The sequence below is a fragment of the Athene cunicularia genome (genome assembly GCF_003259725.1).
Source record: "Athene cunicularia isolate RWA chromosome 2 unlocalized genomic scaffold, athCun1 chr2_part1, whole genome shotgun sequence".
Classification (NCBI taxonomy): domain Eukaryota; kingdom Metazoa; phylum Chordata; class Aves; order Strigiformes; family Strigidae; genus Athene; species Athene cunicularia.
In genome coordinates, this window is record NW_020799095.1 from 124,966,582 (window position 1) to 124,987,214 (window position 20,633).

The 20,633-nt window shown below is 39.1% G+C and overlaps 1 protein-coding gene across 1 annotated transcript; it reads left to right on the plus strand.

Annotated features, from left to right (window-relative positions):
* The first annotated feature begins 1,715 nt into the window (after positions 1-1,715).
* Positions 1,716-20,034, plus strand: LOC113476157 (carbonic anhydrase 2). The gene is made up of 7 exons (XM_026841489.1): positions 1,716-1,932; positions 2,235-2,432; positions 13,255-13,373; positions 14,799-14,891; positions 15,651-15,713; positions 16,745-16,900; positions 19,184-20,034. Exons 1-7 carry the CDS (start codon positions 1,716-1,718, stop codon positions 19,301-19,303), a joined length of 966 nt encoding a protein of 321 aa, XP_026697290.1. The 3' UTR covers positions 19,304-20,034.
* The last annotated feature ends 599 nt before the right edge of the window (positions 20,035-20,633 follow it).

Genomic DNA, 20,633 nt, shown 5'->3' on the forward strand with positions numbered 1-20,633 from the left:
TAGTTTGCACGTTTTGAAATTATTGATGCTGCTTCTATTTGTATTTACTAATATTACAGAAAAGTACCAATGAATCTAGAAACATCTATTTGTTTACCATATTCAGGTGCGATCTCATGCTAAGAAATAGAGGGGAGATGAAGAAAGACATCTGATTTTATTAGTTGCTAAAAATCCTCACTGTGTGTGGTACTGGTAATGACAGAAATGGTAGAGAAGATTACACTGGCATCTTTTCTACCCAAAATGTTAATGTCAGAGTCATGAGTAATCAAATGGCTACAGTAATTATCTAATCTGTTCCCTGTATTTGTATTGCTTGAAATGTATTTATAATGCTTCTGTCGCCACAGGATTTGTGAACATTTGCTTTAGGAACTGCTCCTACACATTCTGTACATGCAAGTAGGCCTTACTGGTCTGCGTCATTCTACCAATTTCAGCAGAACTGGCAGAGAGGGGCAGGTTTACAAAGCACAGTGCACATTTATGCGAGATGCCTGAGCTAGTCCAGGTATCATGCCGATGTATATTATGTCCTGATGTTGCTAATGTCCCTTGGTTTTTGTCACTGCTAAGCAGCTTCACCTGTGTGCAGTATTATCTGGACTGTACTGTTTCACATATCCAACTTCTTCTCTAGGCTCGTTTATGGCTTTCTTTGAAGCATTGCATTCTGCCATAAAACCACAGTCACAGATTAGAGGAGTCTGATGCAGGCAGGAGACAGAAAAGGAGTCTGAATCAAAGAGACCAAGTCAATGCCAGGCTCTCAATAGCAGCTTCTTGGCATGCGCTCAAGCCTGCAAACACTAACACCCGAATGATCAAAGAAAATGGTTATTTGATTTTAAGAACAATAGACACACAAAAAAAGTGGATGTCTGTGTGTGCTTAGCATGTATCACATACCTACTGATAGAAATAATGTAGTAAAATGAAGATTTGTGTGATTAAAATCCTAGTCCCTCGGTGGTGCTGCTGACTGACTTCATTTCCCTGGTAAGAACCCTAAGCAGATCTTTTAGGAAGCCTACCATGCTAAACACTGTGTCGTGCTTAATCCTGTACTTGTCCTTTATGTGGTACTCCCTTTGACGTCAGTGGAAACGACATATGAGAGTGAAGAGGAATCAGGCTGATTTTTATTTTTTTTTTAATAGTAAGATTAAATGGAAGGAAGCCTTCTGAAACGTACAGAAACCTTATTCCTTCCTACAACATAAAGGGATATTTTCTGCTTTTTCTTCAAGAATTCTTACCTCTATGTATTTGGATTCTTACCTGTATATGTGTGTGTTTATGAGAGACTGTCAACACACTTAGGCAGCAAAACTGCTCAATCAATATCACTCAGTAAATCAAAATTCACTCACTAAAAGTGATTGCTGAAAAGTATAATGAGCAAACAAGGATTTTCTAATAGTTTTCTGACAACCATGTGCATTTCCATTTGTTGTTCTACATCACATACACCACAGCCACTTCTAAATAACTTCTGTGTATACAGTTCTGCCTTCACATTTCTATTTAGTGGTTGCTAAACCATCCTGAGTAGAGGCATGCAAATATGAGAGGACACACACCGTGTTAATCAGTAATAAGCTTTAAATATTTTCTGCTTATAGTCAAAAGAAGACTGAGAAATGCCTTTAATTTTTATAAGCGATTTCCCAGCTGGTTGTTTTTGCTATTAGCAACAGTAACCACATTGTATGAATAGACTTTTCTCCCTCCTCTTAACAAATGAAAACAAATGGCACACATTTTACAGTGTCGAATGTAAACTATGGGGTCATTCTGGTGTTTTTTTTTTTTTTTTCCTCCCCCTTTTAACCTTGAGATGCCACCTGCGCCTGAGCAGCCAGCCAGGCGCGCATCGCGATTTGCCTGGAGCATCTTCTGCTTTCCCGCTGCCGGTCCTTTACTTCGGTCACAGGGCAAGGAAGAGGGGAGGACGGGGCGCTACTCCGGCAGGACGGGGTGGCCCCTAGCAGGACTCACCAGCAAAACCCGCGCCGCAGCCTCCCAGGCTGAGGGGCTGCCGGGTCCCCGCCTTGCTCCCCAGGTGGGCTTTCCCCGCTGTTTTGCCAGCACTGGCACCCTGCACAGGTGGTACTTTAGTAAAGGCTGATGCCAGCGTTAAAAACATCCTGGGTTTTAGAGTGAGGGTTATCGTTTATATCCCCCGAGCTTTTGATGTTTCCACCGAGTTGTTTTACGCTGTCTTGCAGGACCCGCTCACTGGCACGAACACTTCCCCATCGCCAATGGGGAGCGCCAGTCCCCTATTGCCATCAGCAGCAAGGCCGCCAAGTACGACTCCTCTCTGAAGCCTCTCAGCTTCAGCTATGATGCCGGCACGGCTCGAAACATAGTCAACAACGGGCACTCCTTCAACGTGGAGTTTGATGATTCCTCCGACAAATCAGGTGAGACCTCATCTTCGTGTGCGGGGGTGGAGATGGGAGAAACTGCTACTAAAATGTCTGCTGAGGCCAGCCATAGGGGCTTTTAAAAGGCAAAAAAATCACCAAAGTGTTTCGGCTTCAGTAAGGTCAGGATTCAGCTCCTTTAGGCTGGAAGGAAACTGAGCTGATGTTAGAAATAAGCTAGACCTATCTGGGCTGTCTTGAGCTGCCCGGCTGTAAACTCCAGAAAAGTGAGTTGCTTTATTTTTGTTTAAATTGAAAGGATTTGTGTAAGGGCTCAGCTGTGAAGAGTTAAAAAAAAATAAAATTATTTGACAAGAACAATTTTAGACATGGTTCATCATAAACTATTGACCAAATGGTTAAAAGAGGCGGTAAAGTACATGGTAGGAGGGAATTTGCTGCAGAATAACAAAGAATTACAGTTAAAAACTTGAAGTGGAAATAGTTTGGGAATAGTTTCTTTGGTTATCAAAATATTATTTCATATTTCTGAAGCCAGTATGCTCCCAGGTTAGTACAGAAACAGAGGAATTATTAGGAAATACCTCTTCATTCTTTTATAATTTAAAAAGTATTATCCCTGACGTTTTCTTGACACTGGGCTTTCTAGATAATGTATCTGACACATTCCTATAATGTCTGCAAGCAGGTAGTTGTTCCACAGCGTCTTACTGTTCATTGTACTGTATGGTAAAATTAAGCCCTAAATCCTGCAAACCTTTTAGTAATCCTTACTAAAAGGAATGGGCGTGCTGATGGACAGATGAAATCCAAGCCACAGTTACAACAGGTTATCTTTAGTTGTAGTTCTTTAATTGTAGTTTTGCAGCTGGCTGAATTTGCTGAAATCATCACTCTGCTACAATGAATGTGCCTCTATTTTTTTAATTTAGACAGCAAAAACAATCCCATTGTAAGTCACTGCCTGATTTAACTTGCTTGAGCAAGCGCCCTTTGAGCAAGCGTTTTGTTGGCAATGTCATTTAGGGAATGGTACTAGAAACAAATGATCCATGCCTACTAAAATTGTGATGTTTTTGCAGGTAATGTAATATAACAGTATAACATAACAGACATTCAGCATTGCACTAAGAATTTGACTTTGTATTTTTATTACAATCTTTATAACTGAGCAATATTAAGTGGTCAGCTGTAAGCATTCACAGTTGTAAAAATACACACAGATCCATGTATAATTTGCACAGAGCATCCAGATCAATATTTGTATGGGGTTTTTTTAAAGGAAAAAAGTATTCTGGGTTCTTAGTGTTTATTTTTCTGAAGCACTGAGGAGCCAAAGAGCTGAACACATGTTCATTTTAACAGTGTCATGGGGAATAAGGTAAATGATTCAGAGAACAAAACAGGATTATGTTTTCACCAGCTACCTGCGAGTCAGCTGTTGCTGTCATCCTGCTCTCACTGAGCCCAAGGGAAGCAAGTTCAGGTCTTCACCATGTAACAACACTATTACGTGTTCACTTTGTGTGTGCGTAACTTTGGAAAGACTGAACATTAGGTTTTATTTGATAACTTGGGATGAGAAAATGGCAGGAACAGATAATAATCTAAAGACATGTCTGTAGGAAGAATGATTTTTTTATGAGGAAAGTCAGTGCAGAACCAGAACATCTGTGACAGGGATCCTCTGACAGATATGCAGTGACACAGCTTTTAGAGTGGGAGGATAGGAGATGCAAGTAGAAACATTCTCAGTAGCTCTATTAGTGAATCAGACACTGATTATTCTTTAGAAAAAAACATTAAACAGATCTCTGTGAAGCCAGGTAAGGGTGGTTCCTTTAGCATCACACTTCCTATTGAAAATTACAGTGCATAGAATCTACCTGGCAGCATGCTTAATGGCTTCATTTGTATGCAGTTAACTAGGTAACCTACTTTCCTTACACAAAATAGAGCTGTCTTTGACTTGACTGTGCTTGATTCACTCCTATTTTTGAATTTGAGACTAACTATAATGCATGTACCAATTTCTTGGTTAGACATCATGCAACAGGCACACAAGGAAAAACTAGGGGAGATCATGATGTGTTGGTATGTTTTACAGAAGACAAAGGAATAAAATCCTGTAAATACTTTATACAGGCTGTATTTGCTCCTGTGAGCTGTCCCATATGTAGTAATGAATAATTTGTTGTAGCAGGCACAAAATGAAGTAGTAAGATCATTGTTTGTGAATAATCTTCAAGACATGAATAATTGCACACAAAGAAGTAAATCCATTCATTAAGAATCTTCAGGCTTGTAAGTAATGACCCTGAAGTAAATGGAAGAGCAGTTCTAGGCATTATTGTCTGTTTGACTCTTGCTCTTCAGAGTATGCAAAATAAATTTTTCCAATAAAAAAATAGAGGTAGTAATAGTATAGTAAAAATAGGTAAGAAAGCTAAAATAATACATTATTGGATAAAACTTTGAAAATAATTGTTACTTATTTATTTGATTCAGCAAATAAGTAATGTGAATACTGTTGATCACAAGTACCAACAAGTAGATATCACAATATTTAAAATTCTGGCATAAAATATTTTCCCCCAAATAAAAGGCTGTTCCCTCAAAATGTGTATTTCTTACAGTATGTGTGTGCATACAAGAACATGTAATAAAAAGCTTCCCATAAAGGTGAAAAACTAAAAATCTAAAAAGATTTCTTAAAATGATATCCCATCTTAAGGATGTAAAATGTGTTAACTTTTTAAACAAGAGTAATCTAGGTGCAATTTATATGACTAATATATCTTCACAGAAGAAATAGGGTATTTTTCCTCTGCTCTTAGCAGATCTCTTTACTGATAGGTGGGGGTTTACAGACATAACTCTTGATTCAGGTTCTAAGTATGGCTATGATCATAATATGTTTTCTCTTACGGTGATGTTTTAATAGCTAAATGATGTTAAAACCTTTGATAGCTTTAGAACCTGACTTTATTTTACTTTCTTACTAATTTTCTTAGATACGCTTTGATGTTACTAACATGCTTAGAAAAACCCTCTTTCTAAGCAGTTACTCCCAATCTCCAGTTTAATTTTTTTGTAGTACAGCCTTTGAATTTCTTGGGTTATTTGACAGATGTTATATTCCAGAACACACTTCTAAAGGCTCAGTTAATTCCCAGAGTGAATCTCCTTCAGATTTCACAGTTGTTAGGTGGTAGAAATAGTGTATGGAAATGAAATTTCCCAAGCCGTCATTGCCTTGTTTATGGACACTTTTTTGTTTGCTGAAACTATGATTTTCTCTTAGATAAAAGGATATCTTCTCTCTTGTTTCCTTGCAGTCTTTCAGAATGTTTTTTTTGGAATTGTATGTAGAAAGTGAACGGTGACTTCTTCTTTCAGTTTTTACTCAGTCTCTCTTCTCCTTCAGTTCTTGCAGTTGCTTTTTCAGTTCTCATGTCTCTTGTCTTAATAATAGTGAGAGCCAAAGTGTTTGTAGGCATTCATCCTTAAAATTTCTATAACTTTAAATAAAACTAAAAATTCATTATGGTAAAAGTGTCACTAGAAATAAAACTCCACATTCAGGTTCATCCGCTCTTGTATCCTGGGACCTGACCTTCCACATATGAGTCAAGCAAGCAGTGCTGATAACAGAGTTCGTTATTATAATTTAAGTTAGGAACTTCATTGCAAAGGAGTGCCTCATTCAGGGTAGTTACTTTATCATATTAAACACTTGATATTATAGTCGGCTGTAAGGATATATGTATTGTTTTACTCTTAAAAGAGGGAAGTAAACAGTGACTTCTCAGAGCTGTAAAACCACCGGAAGTGACTTTGCTCAAGAAAGCCTCAAGAGCCTGCAAGAAGATTTTGTAACATACTTGTAACGTGTTCTCTGAGTTTCCTGGAAAACTGTCAGAAGTCACCTAAAACCTGAAATTCAAATGGTAAATGCTCACAGCAGTAGACACTGTATTCTGTATTTTCTGATCATGTGGTTGATGAGCTTATAAAATGAAGATGTCAATCAGCAATTAATTTATTCCATAACAAGGATGTTAAAGTACTGTATTTTAGCTGTAGAACCTGACAGGAGTGAATTCCAGCTATGGTGTAAGGCTCTAGAGACATTGTTAAATGTACCGGTAATTTCTGCATGTGGACAGGTCTCTTAATTGTTTCCTTGTCCTTCCTTGCTCCTTAGCTAGAGGTAATATTGAAATCCAAGACAGAGTCCCAAGTAAATCCAACACTTTTGTAAATATTAAATCTAAAATTATGAGATCGTCTAGGGAAATGAAAATTCTGTATTGACCTTGATACTAGCATCCCTTGTGAGACTTTTGATAGATGTAATCAAATCTATTACCCAATTCTTCCTATAATTGTAAGTATTAATGAGGGTGCTTCAGCTGTCATGAATTATGACTCACTGTAAACAAACCAGTCTGGTCTATTATGAGTTATTCAAGAGCCAGTGCTAGCACTGCTTGGTTGGCAGTGAGTTACTCTCAAAGTTGTGCCACTGTTGTTCTTTTCCAACATTTCCACCTCAGCTGGTAAATGGAGGAAGAAACACACAGATCTGCTATCTTTAAGACACAGCTCTTAATTGAAGTCACTGCTGCTGGTCTATTTTTAGGCTTCCCAGCTCCAGTGATGTAATATTAGGTACGCCAGAATAATATTGCATGTTATCAGTATACAGTTAGGGATTGAAGGTCCACAATGCAGTATAGCCTAAGCGATGTGTTTAGTCATAGATGTGAACTGATTGCTTATAGTGTTAGGGTACTGTATTCAGACACCTGTTTGTGTCACAGGTAATTTGTGCACTGCTTGACTAGTGAAGTCAGAGGTCCCAGAGGGGGTGTGATCGTTAAGTCTCTTGTGAACTGAGCTCACCAGAAGCTGTAAAGCCTATGTAAGCAAGTGACTTGAGAATAGCTATAGTGCTTCCAGGAACTGGGAAGGAAGATGAGGGGGCTTGAGATCAGTCCTACATGTTTCAGGCCTTCATTTCTTTACAGAGCCCAAAAGTGCTATCCTTCACTTAAAACAGCTTTTTTTAAACATGCAACTTCTCAGCAGAAGTTTGACATGGATGGTGCATTTAACAGTTGTGGCAACTTCCTTCCCTTCTTCCAAATACCTCCTCTAGAGGGGCTTTTAATGCAAAACTAGGAGAAACTAGTCAGCTGCTATCAGCTAGGACCACTTCGAAAAGTTTATTTTTAAGATGTAATGAATCTGTGCCAAATGTCACCATGACTACTCTTCCCAGCTGATATATTTGTTCATTGGCTTATAGGCACAAAGGACTGCTGCGTATTTGGAGGCAATGTTCACACCTTAAGTTTGCTAATAAAATCACAGAATGGTTTGGGTTGGAAGGTACTTTAAAGACCATTTAGTTCCAACCCTCCTGCCATGGTCAGGGACACCTTCCACTAGATCAGGTTGTTCAAAGCCCTGTTCAAACTGGCCTTGAACACTGCCAGGCATCCACAACCTCCCTGGGCAACCTGTTCCAGTGCCTCACCCTCACAATAAAGAATTTATCCTTATCTAATCTAAATCTGCCCATATTCAGTTTAAAACCATTCCCCCTCCTTCTACCACTATACTCCCATTTTATAAAGAGTCCCTCCTCATCTTTCCTGTGGACCCCTTTAAGAACTGGAAGGCTGACAGAAGGGCTCCCTGGAGCCTTCTCTTCTCCAGGCTGAACAACCCCAACTCTCTCAGCCTGTCCTCATAAGGGTGGTGCTCCAGCCCCCTGATCATCTTTGTGGCCTCCTCTGGACTCGCTCCAACAGGTCTATGTCCTTATGTTGGGAGCCCCAGAGCTGAATGCAGTATCTCAGGTTGAGTCTCACCAGAGCAGAGTAGAGGAGGAGAATTACCTCCCTCACCCTGCTGGCCACACTTCTCTTGATGCAGCCAAGGATAAGGTTGGCTTTCTGGGCTTCAAAATAAAAATCCTTCATTAGATCTCAATGTAATATGAGCACCATGCCCAATGCACAATTTTTGGTGTGGTAAGCAGTCACTAGGATTAGTGTTGTAGTTATTACCATCAGAAATTAAACCAGTAGTTGATTTTAAGAGAACTTTAATGCTCCCAACTCTGCTCTTATGAGGCCATTGTCAGCTCATATGGTGAAACATGAGGATTGAAGGCTGATCATGGACTCAGTACAGCACCTTATAATTCTGAGAACCTCCATTTAAGAGACTACATGAGAAATAAACTCCACTGGTCCCAGGAAGTGTGAGGAAGATTAAGAACTTAAATGACTTTATATCCTTAAGCAGGTCAGAGTCTCTCTGGCTGCTACCCAGTCTGGATGAAATAGTTCAACTGAGGTGAATCAGAATCACTGACCCACTGCGATACATGCGTCTGCAGACCTTCTGCATTTTGGCACATGTTTTATTCTGGTCTATCTTTGTGGAACATCCTTGTTGCTTTATCAGGCTAACCCTCTAGCAATGTCAGAGAAGGGTGTTTTTCTTAAGAGATACCAAATACGTAGTTGTCCCCTTGGTGAAACGTGTTTTCTGCAAGTACGATCCCTACAGTCGGATGCTTGCATGATGTCCTGCACTCTTGCTTGTCACGATACAGTGTTCTGGGAGGAATGTCTGAAAGAGATAACATGAAGAAGGAAACATCACGCAAAATGTGATGCTCTGTACTCCACATTTCACAGAAGTGACAGCTTACCCTAACTGAACTCTTCAGTCTGTCAGATGGGGAAGCCCATCCTTGCATAAGAACATGAGGTTAATCCATGAGCATCCTCATAAGAGCCTTTTTTGTGCTATCAGTAGTGTATGGTGGTCGAGATTTTTTTTTTTCCCCCTCAAGTAATGCTTCATCTACTTTATCTCCTCAAGTCCTGTTTTTTGTTATACAGATGTCTGTGTATACACTGAAGGTTACAAAACATTAACATGAATACAATGCATATATTTACAAACACATGTGCATCTACTGTAGGCTGGTACAAAATTACAGTGTGTGTGCAAGAGGGCTGTGCTCAAAGGTAAGGTGATTGAAATGTCCTGCTGATAGTTTTTGATGGAGTCTCAAATAGAATTGAATTTCCTAAATTTGGAGCTCTGGACATCCATTGTGCTTTAGTGGACCCATTGTTTTAGCTACTGGAAGGAGCTTTGCTGTCTGATTTCCATTTGAAGAGCATTTTCTCAGAGTAGCGACCTTTAGAGTAGTATTTTTCTTAACACGCTAATTAGTGTCACAGGAAGGAATTAATTCTAACTCATGAAACAATCTTGTAGTTCAGCTATTTTGATTATTTCTTTGATGGGTTTAATGCCTTGATGAGATTTATGAGTCTCCTGCCCTGTATAGAGAGAACATCCCATATGAGGTAACTTCATAAAAGTAATTCCACAGTATACCTACAGAAATTCACAGATGTGGATGCTGCAACTTCCTGAACAAAGGTATGAAGTGGTCCACAGTGTTTTTTACAAAGCTGTTCTGTTCTATATAGGAAGGGTAACTACCCAGTGACTTGCCTTTAAATAGAACAGTGAAGTTATGTGGCCTTGGTAAACCGCTGTCCCAGATGAACCAAAATGCCTTTTGACTTCTGTGTGTTTCTAGATGTGCGAAGAAAGTGTAATGGGGACAAACTCAGTTCACCTTCTTTATCCAAGAAATCCCCCACACATAAACGGAACAGTTTGTGTGGTTATTTGACTTTCCAAATTAGTGCTGCTAATACTTAGGCTCACCTAATTTACAAAATGTTATGAGAACATTTGATAACAGTGCAATACAGTCACTGGATGTTACTGGTATAACTACTTCAGTAAAGGATAGAAGGTTGAAAACAGTTACCATTTCTTAATCTGAGCAAAGTAGCTCCAAATTTAATCTCACTGTAACACTTCAAATAATTGTTAAATAGGAAAAAAAAAATTTGCACTTTCAAGCTGTCACCTCTTGGGCTGTTACACCTCTATAGAGACCAGGTTATGATGCAGATTGTGTTGAGTAGGTTGAATGTGTAAGACAAGACTGTTTTCCAGGTTGACTTGTGCTGTCTTCACCCTGCATCTGAAGTTGTGCAATATAACAAGAGGGAACACAGCTACATATGTATTTTCAGGAGGGTTTTCACTAATGCTCATTTCGAAAGGAAGGGAGCTAACAATCAGATGCTCAAAGATGGATCAGAACTTCCCCATCCCTTAAAGTGGATGGAAAGGTTGGACTTCTATCATCAAATGTGGCCTGAATGGATGTCATAGGACAAGGACAAGTTACCAGTGTGAATGTTGCTCCAACTCTCAATGAACTTTTACTTTGCAAAAGCTGGTGGCATTTATTAATGATTTTAAAACCTTGTGCTAGAAAAAAAAAATGAAGCTATGAAATGAACATTTGTACTTTGCCTTTTAATTTTAAATTTTACTTCTTTGGAAGGGCTGAGAAGTATTAAAAAAAAAAACCCAAACAACCCTAAATGTAGGCTAGAGCAAGAAGGGCTGTTCTGTAATTAAGCCTGCTGAATTTGTATTCATTCACACTAATCTAATTATTACTTTCTTTGAATGCTCTGCTGTGAGTCAAAATAAGCTAGTGCTGGATTTGAGAACCACAGAATGAGAAAAGTAAGCAAAAACTGCAATGAGATTTTTGTGCATCTTTTGAATTTTATGAGACTGTAACAAACTTTGTGTCGAGAAATAACACTGCAGATGGATCTAAGAAGATTGCATGGTTCTGCTTTTCGGCATGCTTTCCATTGATTAATAATGGCAGATTAACCTGTGCTGCGCTAGTGCTCTCTGAGATTGTGGAATGGTGGAACCTCAGTCCATTTGTACCTGCAAGGAGCAGCAAGTCCATTCGCCAAACAAACTGAAACTGAAACATTGCAACTCCATGGCATCATTTTTAAATGAAACGTGATACTGTGTGGATTAAATAATTTTGCATCTGTAAAGGCGTAGCAACCAGCTACTTCATTTTCAAACGGAATTTATGCACATTCACATTCTGAAAAGAAGTATTCTGATTTGTAGTCTCGTGCTTGAAACAGTTACGCTTCTTGGCAACTAGCACATTCAGAAACATAAAAGTAGAATAAGATGTTCTTATTTAATTACTTTAAGTAGCCATTCTTCTTTGTGCCACATAGCTTGACAATAGGTAGGGCAAGTCTTGGTCTGTTGGCTACAGTATTGGAAATATATTCATGGTTTTCAAATAACATGTTGGGAGACTTCTAAATATACTTACCGAAGGAACCCCAGGCAAATGCTAAATTTGTCCGCTGAACTCAAATTTTGCATGTGTAAGGCACACCAGTGGAAACTAATGTGTTTTACATGTATCTTATATTTAATTTTCATGTATTCCATTTTTTTAGTCAAATCCTTCTCACTTCATTGCCAAGTATCCATGGCTGTTGTTGTCCATGCTTGCATATAATCAGAATTATTCAAACCTGAACAGGCAGTGACCTTTTCCTATCTTCATTTGATATATATTTTCACACATGCACGTATTGTGATAGTGTCCAGACTAATTGCAGACTGAAAGGAAAGCATCTTTACTCCACAGAAACATTTTGTTGCACATACACAGAGCAGACTTACATGTAACATTTGATGTCCACACTCTTCTGTCACTTTAATGTGTGTGTGTGTATATATATATGCACCACATATATATGTATATATAGAGAAACTGATCTCTAAGATATATAGCACTTCAAATTACATTTGAAAGTATTTTTATTTTTAAATACTAACATCTTAAAGATTTGATTGTGGATTTGAGATGCTTAGCAAAAAAACCCAAAACCCAACCCCCCCCTCAAACCAGTGTGAAACCTTGCTCTAATAACTTGGATAAATAGCTCTAATAGGACTATTTGTTATTGTTCTGTGCTTTATGCTGCACTGGAGGAGACATTGTCTGTGCCTTGAGCATTTTGCAGTAATAGGGCTTGGTCCTGCATATCGTAATGGTGATTGGTCACAGTTTAAGTACAAGGTTAAAACTAACAAGTGGAATAAGGGAGCTCAGGGGAACTCACTCCTGTATAATTCAATGTGTGGTTGGGCACTCCATTTACAGCAGTCTCAGGGCAGGAGTAATGTCAGATAGTGGAGAACATAAGTAAATGCCTTGCTTCTGATCCATATTTTAAAAAATTTGTCTCTGCAGACATTGCCGTTTTCACCACCATTTTTTAAACTCACTCTTGAGGAGTAAAGGATGTGAGGGACAAGAGATTTGAATTCACATCTCTGCAGTGCCTTGCTCTGTCTAGTGCTTTACCTTGCTGCAACCCATAGCTAACGGGTTTAATTTGGAACGAAAACTATTTTGCTCAGTCCAATCTACCGCAGGATTTGCAGGATTAAGGCCTAAATGGATAAAGTGTCTAAAATGAAGGGACAGAGTATGTTAGAAAGTGAAAGATTATTTGGTCTTCAAGTGTACTTCCATAGAATAACTCTATATGGGCCTCTTACAAAGGCTATTATTTTTCTTGGCCTTTTTCTATTTATTTGGTGACAGAAAAGTTATGTCCTTAGCTCTCCCCTCGTCACCTGTAATATTAGCATGCCTGTTAAATTGCCAATGAGATGCTCACTGTAAAGTCACTTATGTTTTTGTATGTTTATCATTGATTTTGGCACAATGCAGTAATGTACCATTGAAGATGGTCTGGAGTAGCATGGCAGCATGTAGAGCAATGAACTGTAATTCACTTGAAGACTTGAGATGGCCATTTCACTTTGAAGTGAGACTTTGTAACAAAGGTTATGGGAGATGCTAATAGAAGCTCTTTCTTTGCAGTTCTGCAAGGAGGAGCGCTGGATGGAGTCTACAGACTGGCCCAATTTCACATTCACTGGGGATCCTGTGAGGGCCAAGGGTCTGAGCACACTGTAGATGGTGTGAAGTATGACGCAGAGGTAGGACATGCTTTACCTTCTCCAGTCTTTTGTATGAGTATTTTATGTTTTTAATATTCCACCACAGTAGCAGCTTCTCTACTGATCTTCACAGGATGAGAGATTGTGGAGGTTACCCTAGAGGATTATGGTACAATGACACCTACTTCTTGCAAGACCAGAGATTAGAATTGGAGGACACATGTAATATTCCTTTTTTTTTAAGCTACATCATGTCAAAGGGACTACAGAAGCAGAAAAGCCCACATTAATTATCCCTGTTTTTTCCCTGCTTCTTGGTGACTCTTGAAAATTATGAAAAGCACCTCTGTACACACAAATCCCCTTTTCTTGGCTCAGTTCTTAAGATCAGAGACATTTGTATAAACAGAATAATTTTGAGGCAGACCCTTTCATCTTTTGGTAGCAAAGAAGCAAAGGGGAGCTGTAAAGAGCAGCTTGCAAAGTGAGACCTTGCAGGCACTCTTTGTAATGTCCTTAAGATTCCGGATGTCCCTTGGACCACTTAAGGCTTTGTATGATAGTCTCTCTACAGAAGTGGGGTGACTTGAGTGCCTTACATCCCACCTTTCCTTGTCCCCTGTTTAGAAATCTACCTCTGGATGCTGTGACAGACTTTTTTTTAACCCTTTCATAAATACACATTAACTGAACATACATGTGATTTGCATTGCTGGATAAAAAAAAAATGGTCTTACAAATTAATTGATTCTGCTGCTTTTTCATGAGATAGAAGTAGCTTTTTTCTTATCTGAGAAACTTGCCATTGTCTTACTTCTGTTCACAGTACCATAATTACTTGCTCAACTTGACTTGCAGATGTGGGGAAACAGCCAGATGAACTGAATTAGAAATAACTTGGAAATGAAAGAGAGCAGCATCCTGGCTAATGTGACTTGGAGATTAATTTCATATTCTTTTCAGAGGCTTTCCAGAAACACAGGACTGTTTTTTAAAAGCTCTCTAGATTGCAGGTCCAATCTGTAGTTAATGTGTCTTCTCTGCTTCTTCTGACATTGACAATCATGTATTTCAGTGTTGATAAGAACTCCAGGATATACAGCATTTAAACATTACGTCAAAATCCTGCAGGCTGCATGCAGAAAAAACTCATGTTGAAGATAACAGGAGCTTCACCAGACTAAAAGCAGAACAATACAGCCACAGTTTGCATTTAAAACTCATCTGGGAATAAGAGTGAGAAGCAAAATAAAATGCATGACAGAAATATCTTTCCATAAATGAAACTTGAAAGTAGATGAATTGATTCAACAAATTCTTAACTGTACACAAAAGTTTTTAAATCTCAGCAGTAAAACACCATCTGCTCTTAATGTTTAATAAATTACTTTCCTGCATCCTAATTTTTAAAATATTGTGGTTAGAATATTGTCTTCATAGTGCTTTTTATTTTCTTGCTCCTAGCTCCATATCGTTCACTGGAACGTAAAATATGGTAAATTTGCTGAAGCTGTGAAGCATCCTGATGGTTTGGCTGTGGTAGGCATCTTTATGAAGGTTAGTTTAAACTTTTTCTTTTGTATTATTTGGATGAGTCCAGTATGTTCATTGTGTTGCAAGGGGATATAAGAGTCCAAAATATAGAATAAGGCAGCATTATGCTGTACTGCCTAAACCCATAGCATACTAGGTGGTACTCCAGTTTCTTGTCTTGCTCTAAATATAAAGATTGTACACCGGCCATTGAGTATGACTGCCATCATCACTGTGGCAGCCCTATAGCAGCATACTTTGCCTGCGTCATGACAGTGACACTGCCGTAACTCTTATCAGTGAAAGGTGATGTGCATAATTGACAGTTCTGTGTGTATGAATCTGCAGCAGGACTAGCTTAAATAACACCTATTTTCCTTTTCCTGTAATTTTTAAATGTCCAGAGCATCTTGTCTTTAACAGCTAGTTGGAGAAGGTGATTGTGTTCCAGCAGTGTGCACTTTGTCCTGGCTTCACTGTATTTTGTTAGGAGAGTGACTTCTATGAAAAAAGAACAGCTCAAGTCCAAAAATAAATCCACACACTGTAAATGAAACTACCTTTATTCTGCCCAGTGTCCTTGGCTGACCTATTTGTGCTGACTGTCAAGTGGCATGATTTTACAGAGACAGTTGCAGTCACTTTTGCTATAATACTACTGTTATGTAATGTAATGGTGCTGGGAAAACGTGCTATAAAATAGTTCCTTGAGAACTGTAATGGAAAACTAAAGGTATCATGAGAATGCATGTTTATTGTCTTTTCATATGGTTTGTGTTACAGGTAGGAAATGCCAGGCCTGAAATACAGAAAGTTGTGGATGCTCTGAACTCTGTTCAAACCAAGGTAATATTTGCTGCCTGTGGTGAAAGACACAATCACAACTGTGCTGTGTTGTTTTCTTCAGAAAGTGGATTTTTTTACTTCTTCCCAGTCTGCTGCATGTACGACAGTAAAACAAACCTTCCTGCCATCGGCAGTGATCTTCCTGTAATCCTAAATGCAAAATAGATTTGAATTAAGTTGTGATAGAGGGCAGACAATACTAGAAATAGCGATTATTTTGTATCTCTTGACTGCATTTCTCAGTCTTTTAACTGCATTTAAACCTGTAGGGTAGGATTCATTTTCCTTGTCTAAACTACTCTTCTAAGTGCCCTTTCTAGTCAGTGATGACAGATGCAAAAGGCACTTCCCATCATCTCTGCTGTGGGATAAATTTTCTCCTCCAAAAGGTCATGTTTCTCTTGGCTATTTCTAGAGAGAGTCCAAATAAGAAGTTTGATCAGGACATACAACTCTTAGGGAAAAAACCCACCCTTTCTGTATTTTAAATATTGTCTGAAGCATGTGTGTGATCTTAATGAGCTGAGTAATGAGAAACTAAAAGTACTTACTGAGTAATTAGGTACCTTCACAGTGGGTAAAGGCCTGTCCCAATGAGAGATGTGGAAAGGAGAGGTTAAGAATGAGACTGCACTGTCATCTTTGTCATCGGGCTCCCTTTGAGGTAAATGGATGTTGCCATTTACTGCAAGAGACTCTCCAACAGGTCTCCCAGGTTCCGTGTTTCTGTTGCAGTCAGTGTACATGGCATCTGAAATCTCATTGTTCCCTCAAGCAGGGTCAAATCATATCTCTAGGAGTAAGGAACATAAATTCAACATTTCAAATGAAAGTCTTATGCTACAAGAAATATATTGCTGAAAGTCTTTAATCCCAGATGTACTGTAGGAAGCACTCAGTGTTTCATGCCAAGCTCCGTGTCTGCCTTTCTCCAAACACGGAGCTTCCTGTAGAAGACTTAAGTACTGCTGGCCCAGCATGTGTATGTGATCTCTTCCCTGATGCTAGCCCACCTACTTTCTCTACTGTAGGGAAAGCAAGCTTCCTTCACAAACTTTGACCCCACTGGACTTCTTCCTGCATGCAGAGACTATTGGACATACCCAGGCTCACTGACCACTCCCCCCCTGCTTGAATGTGTGATCTGGCATGTCCTGAAGGAGCCCATCACTGTCAGCCCTGAGCAGGTAGGTCTCCAATGAATGGTGCTAGTAGACGTGTACTGGAGTCATATTGATTGCTTCAGTTCAGCCCTCCAGGCAATCTTTGAAGTGGTGGTTTATGTTACTGCAGAGCTATGCAGGGCAACGGCTAGTATCACATGTCAAAAATATGGATCTGAAATGGTTATCCTCTTCTGTCAGGACTCTGCTTCTATGCGTGGAAGTAGAGTTTGCTGTAAAGTGTAAGGCTTCCCCCATTTGGACACAGTCCAGGGAAAATTTGGGGGGTTTTAAAAATTTAATCAGGCTTTCCAGATACATGGTTAGAGCTGCCATGTGGTAAAAATCTGGGAAAATTGTAGCATGCATGAAAAGACCATTTGCACATGCAGAGTTAGTCTGGCATGTGTTGTGAGCATCAGCAGGTTTGCTGTACGTGCACACATCACCTAGTTGCATATACTTGCTCTGAAATACTGGGATTACCAAGCGTATGAAGAGCATGTATTCTGCATCCACAGTTTCACACTGTAGACCTATGGTTGGTTTGTTGATCTTCCAGCACTTCTAGGACACAGGGCTCATTTTACAAGTTCTATTCAGCACAGAACAGACTGGCAAATCCCACGCAGAATTGTGACAATCCTAACAAGACTGTATTGTTTGGAAGAGAGAAAACTTGCAGATTCCAGAAGTCTGTTGCCTGAAAAAACCCTTTACTCTGAGGAGGATAGTCTTCCTAGTATGAAGGAGCTTGTGCAGATTAAATCACTCCTGGCTCTAGCTTTTTGCACCATCCATTAATGAAATGACACAGAGGCAAGATTCATTCCATCCTTGGGTTTGCATCTATGTGCTTGGGAGATATAAATAGAATCTAGACCCTATAAATACAAACTAGCCCTGAAGGGCCTTAGTTTACCCTTCAAACTCTCAACTCCCTTTTGTCAGTGTCAGGCATACTAACATTATATATGCATAATTCTAGGGGGTTTATTCAGCTGATGTAAAAAAAAGTGCAACTGAGCTATGAAAGATAGATTAAATGACAAGGAAGAACTATTGGAAATAATAATTATAGAAATGTTTACCATTAATAAACTACCAGGGAGCATTAAAGTTGACACTGTTTACTTATTTTAAACTGCTGGTATTGCTATTGATAATCCAAGGTTTGCAAATACGGCCGCCTTTATAGGGCAGGAGCATATTCACCAAAATAGATGTGTTTTTCCTACTACACCTACTTTAACCACCTGCAAGTGGTAAAAGGCACCACTTGTTTCTCCCACACACCCCCCTCCATATTACCATCTACATTTCAGAGATGGATTTGAGATCAAAACAGTGTGTGTGTCAGCTTGCCTTTTCATTCCAAAGCAGATCAAAACAAGAAACCATAAAGCAGAGTACTGACACTGGGTTTAAGTTGAGTTGGTTTTCCAAAGACAGATAAAAGCTGGCTATTACAGCAGGGTGTAGCAAACCCATTATCATTTGCCGAGTGACACAGCATTGCCTGGCAGAGGCTGAGCTCTGAACTTTGTTCCTGTTGGTCCTGAAGGTAAAGTCCTCACCTGGCTGGTCACTGCTGGGGGCCTTCCTCCTTGAATGAGGGAAAGCCTGACTCTTACAAAATAATGTATCCCACCTACATATTTTTGTCAGCAGTTCAGCTGTCTTTGCAAGATCACATTTGGGGTGGGTTGTTATTTTGGCACAGTCTTTTTCTTAGTTTTGAGATGCCCACTTAGACATCAAGGTGCTTTTATTACATCAGACTGTGTACACGCTGATTTTACTTTAGAAACAAGCACTAAGACCTTACAGTATGCTCCTACTGATGTGGAGCATATTGTAGTATCTGTGGATTTTTTTTTCTCTTGCAGTATTTGAAAATCAAGAAATCTTGAATTAATTTTGCTGCTTTAATTTGACCCAAGGGTAAGGTAAATTAATTTTTTTAGTATCAGCTGGACACACAAAAATCCAACTTTCAGAAGAGCCAAACTGATACACTTGCAAAGGATTCTGAAAGGGGTTTAATTCAGATCTGGATCAAGGACAAACAGCTCTTTGTGCACAGTGTTCAGAAAATGTGTCCCTAGGTCTTTGTTTTTTGTACTTAGTTCTTGGTGGGATACTTTGTGGACAGGAGAGCCTGTGTCAGGACCATTTCTTTAGACCATTAGTGCTGGGGAAATTTTGAGTTGGACCTCTGGCTCAGGCCCAAGGTGTATAATTCAAATAATCCTGCAGAAACAAGGTATGCATTTGAGGACGTTTGTGCTTTTTTTTTTTCCACAGATGTGCAAACTCCGTGGCCTTTGCTTCAGTGCCGAGAATGAGCCTGTGTGTCATATGGTGGACAACTGGCGCCCATGTCAGCCTCTGAAGAGCAGAGAAGTCAGAGCTTCCTTCCAGTAACCTCAGTGCTGAGTGTGTTAGAAATTGCTGTGTTTGTGAGGAACCCCTTTTGCTAAGCACAAATCAGACCTTTGCCATGTGTGCCCTGGCAACATCTTGTTTCCCAGATCCATTCTTTCTTTTGCTCTGCGACTAAAATGCCAGCTAATGAAATGTGAAAGGCTCTTGGCCAAATAGGAAAGAGTTCTTAAGGTGTGGGGTTGGGGGAGGCATGGGAGGGGTGTGGCTGTGTGTGTTTTGGTGACTATTTCTGCGACTGACACTATGGTATAATAGTATGTTTGGCTACTTGGGAGAGGATATGGTGAGAGCAAAATAAGCCATTTTAAGAAACCTCATCCACTGGTGTGATAGGACACATAACTAACAATAACTTGAAGCTTTGTGAAAAGCACAGGAATACAGAATCTAGGTATGATTTAGGAAAAAAGTATTTTGAGAAAGTAAAGCAAAATGAATATTAAGAATTAGACTTCTTAGATTTTAAGAAACTGACATGTAAATATTTTTGAGACTGTTTTACATTTTTACCCATGCTATTGACAACCTTGAATATGTCTTAATGGTAGTGTTGGATTTTTTTAATTAAAAATGTTCTAAGTATTATCTTTAAAAGTTGTTGTTACCCTAGAAATAATACAAAATATCTTTTCATTGAAATAATATATGCTCTAATTTAAAGAGGAAAACAATATTGTATTTTAGATAACTTCTCTAATAAATCTATACTTATATTTTGCTTCCATGGTGTTACTTTAATTCAGGAAAGGAATCACTAATCTGTTTGCAATTTTCATATTAAACATAATTACTAAACGTATAGTATATTGGGAATTGGTTTCAATGACAGTGAATGTGAATGCCAACCTGTATGGATACATTAGGAAATTTTCTCTAAGTAGCTCTCTGATAGACAGCAGAAGGAAGTGTTAGTTTTGAGCAATAGAAAACTGTCAAATCTCCCCCTAGGAAAAGCTTCCCCATTTAAAATACTGCCTCCCTACTTAAAAAACAAAAAACAACAACAACAACCCCAAAACCAGAACAGTAAATCAAAATGTTCTTTTGCCATGAGTCATTTGTTCTAAGTTCAGCTTTTCTTAACGGGGCTACAAAGGTACTTGTCTCTTCTTACAACCGTGCTGACTAGTTCAGGTTCTTCATGTTGAGTGATTTGAATACTTTGCTGACTGTCACTTGCAGGCCTGAGTGCTGCATGTGTGTCCCCTAAACAATACAAGGGAAGTTAGAATTACAGATCCAATACATTGTGTCTTAAAGCTGCTGAAGCAAGCCAAGAGGAAACAACTTACAGAATCACAGGATGGCT

Coding starts and splice junctions, on each gene's coding strand:
- LOC113476157 (XM_026841489.1), top strand. CDS start 1,716: ATGAATAGACTTTTCTCCCTCCTCTTAACAAATGAAAACAAATGGCAC. Junction 1,933..2,234: donor GCTGCCGGTCCTTTACTTCG/GTCACAGGGCAA, acceptor GCTGTCTTGCAG/GACCCGCTCACTGGCACGAA. Junction 14,892..15,650: donor TGGTAGGCATCTTTATGAAG/GTTAGTTTAAAC, acceptor TTTGTGTTACAG/GTAGGAAATGCCAGGCCTGA.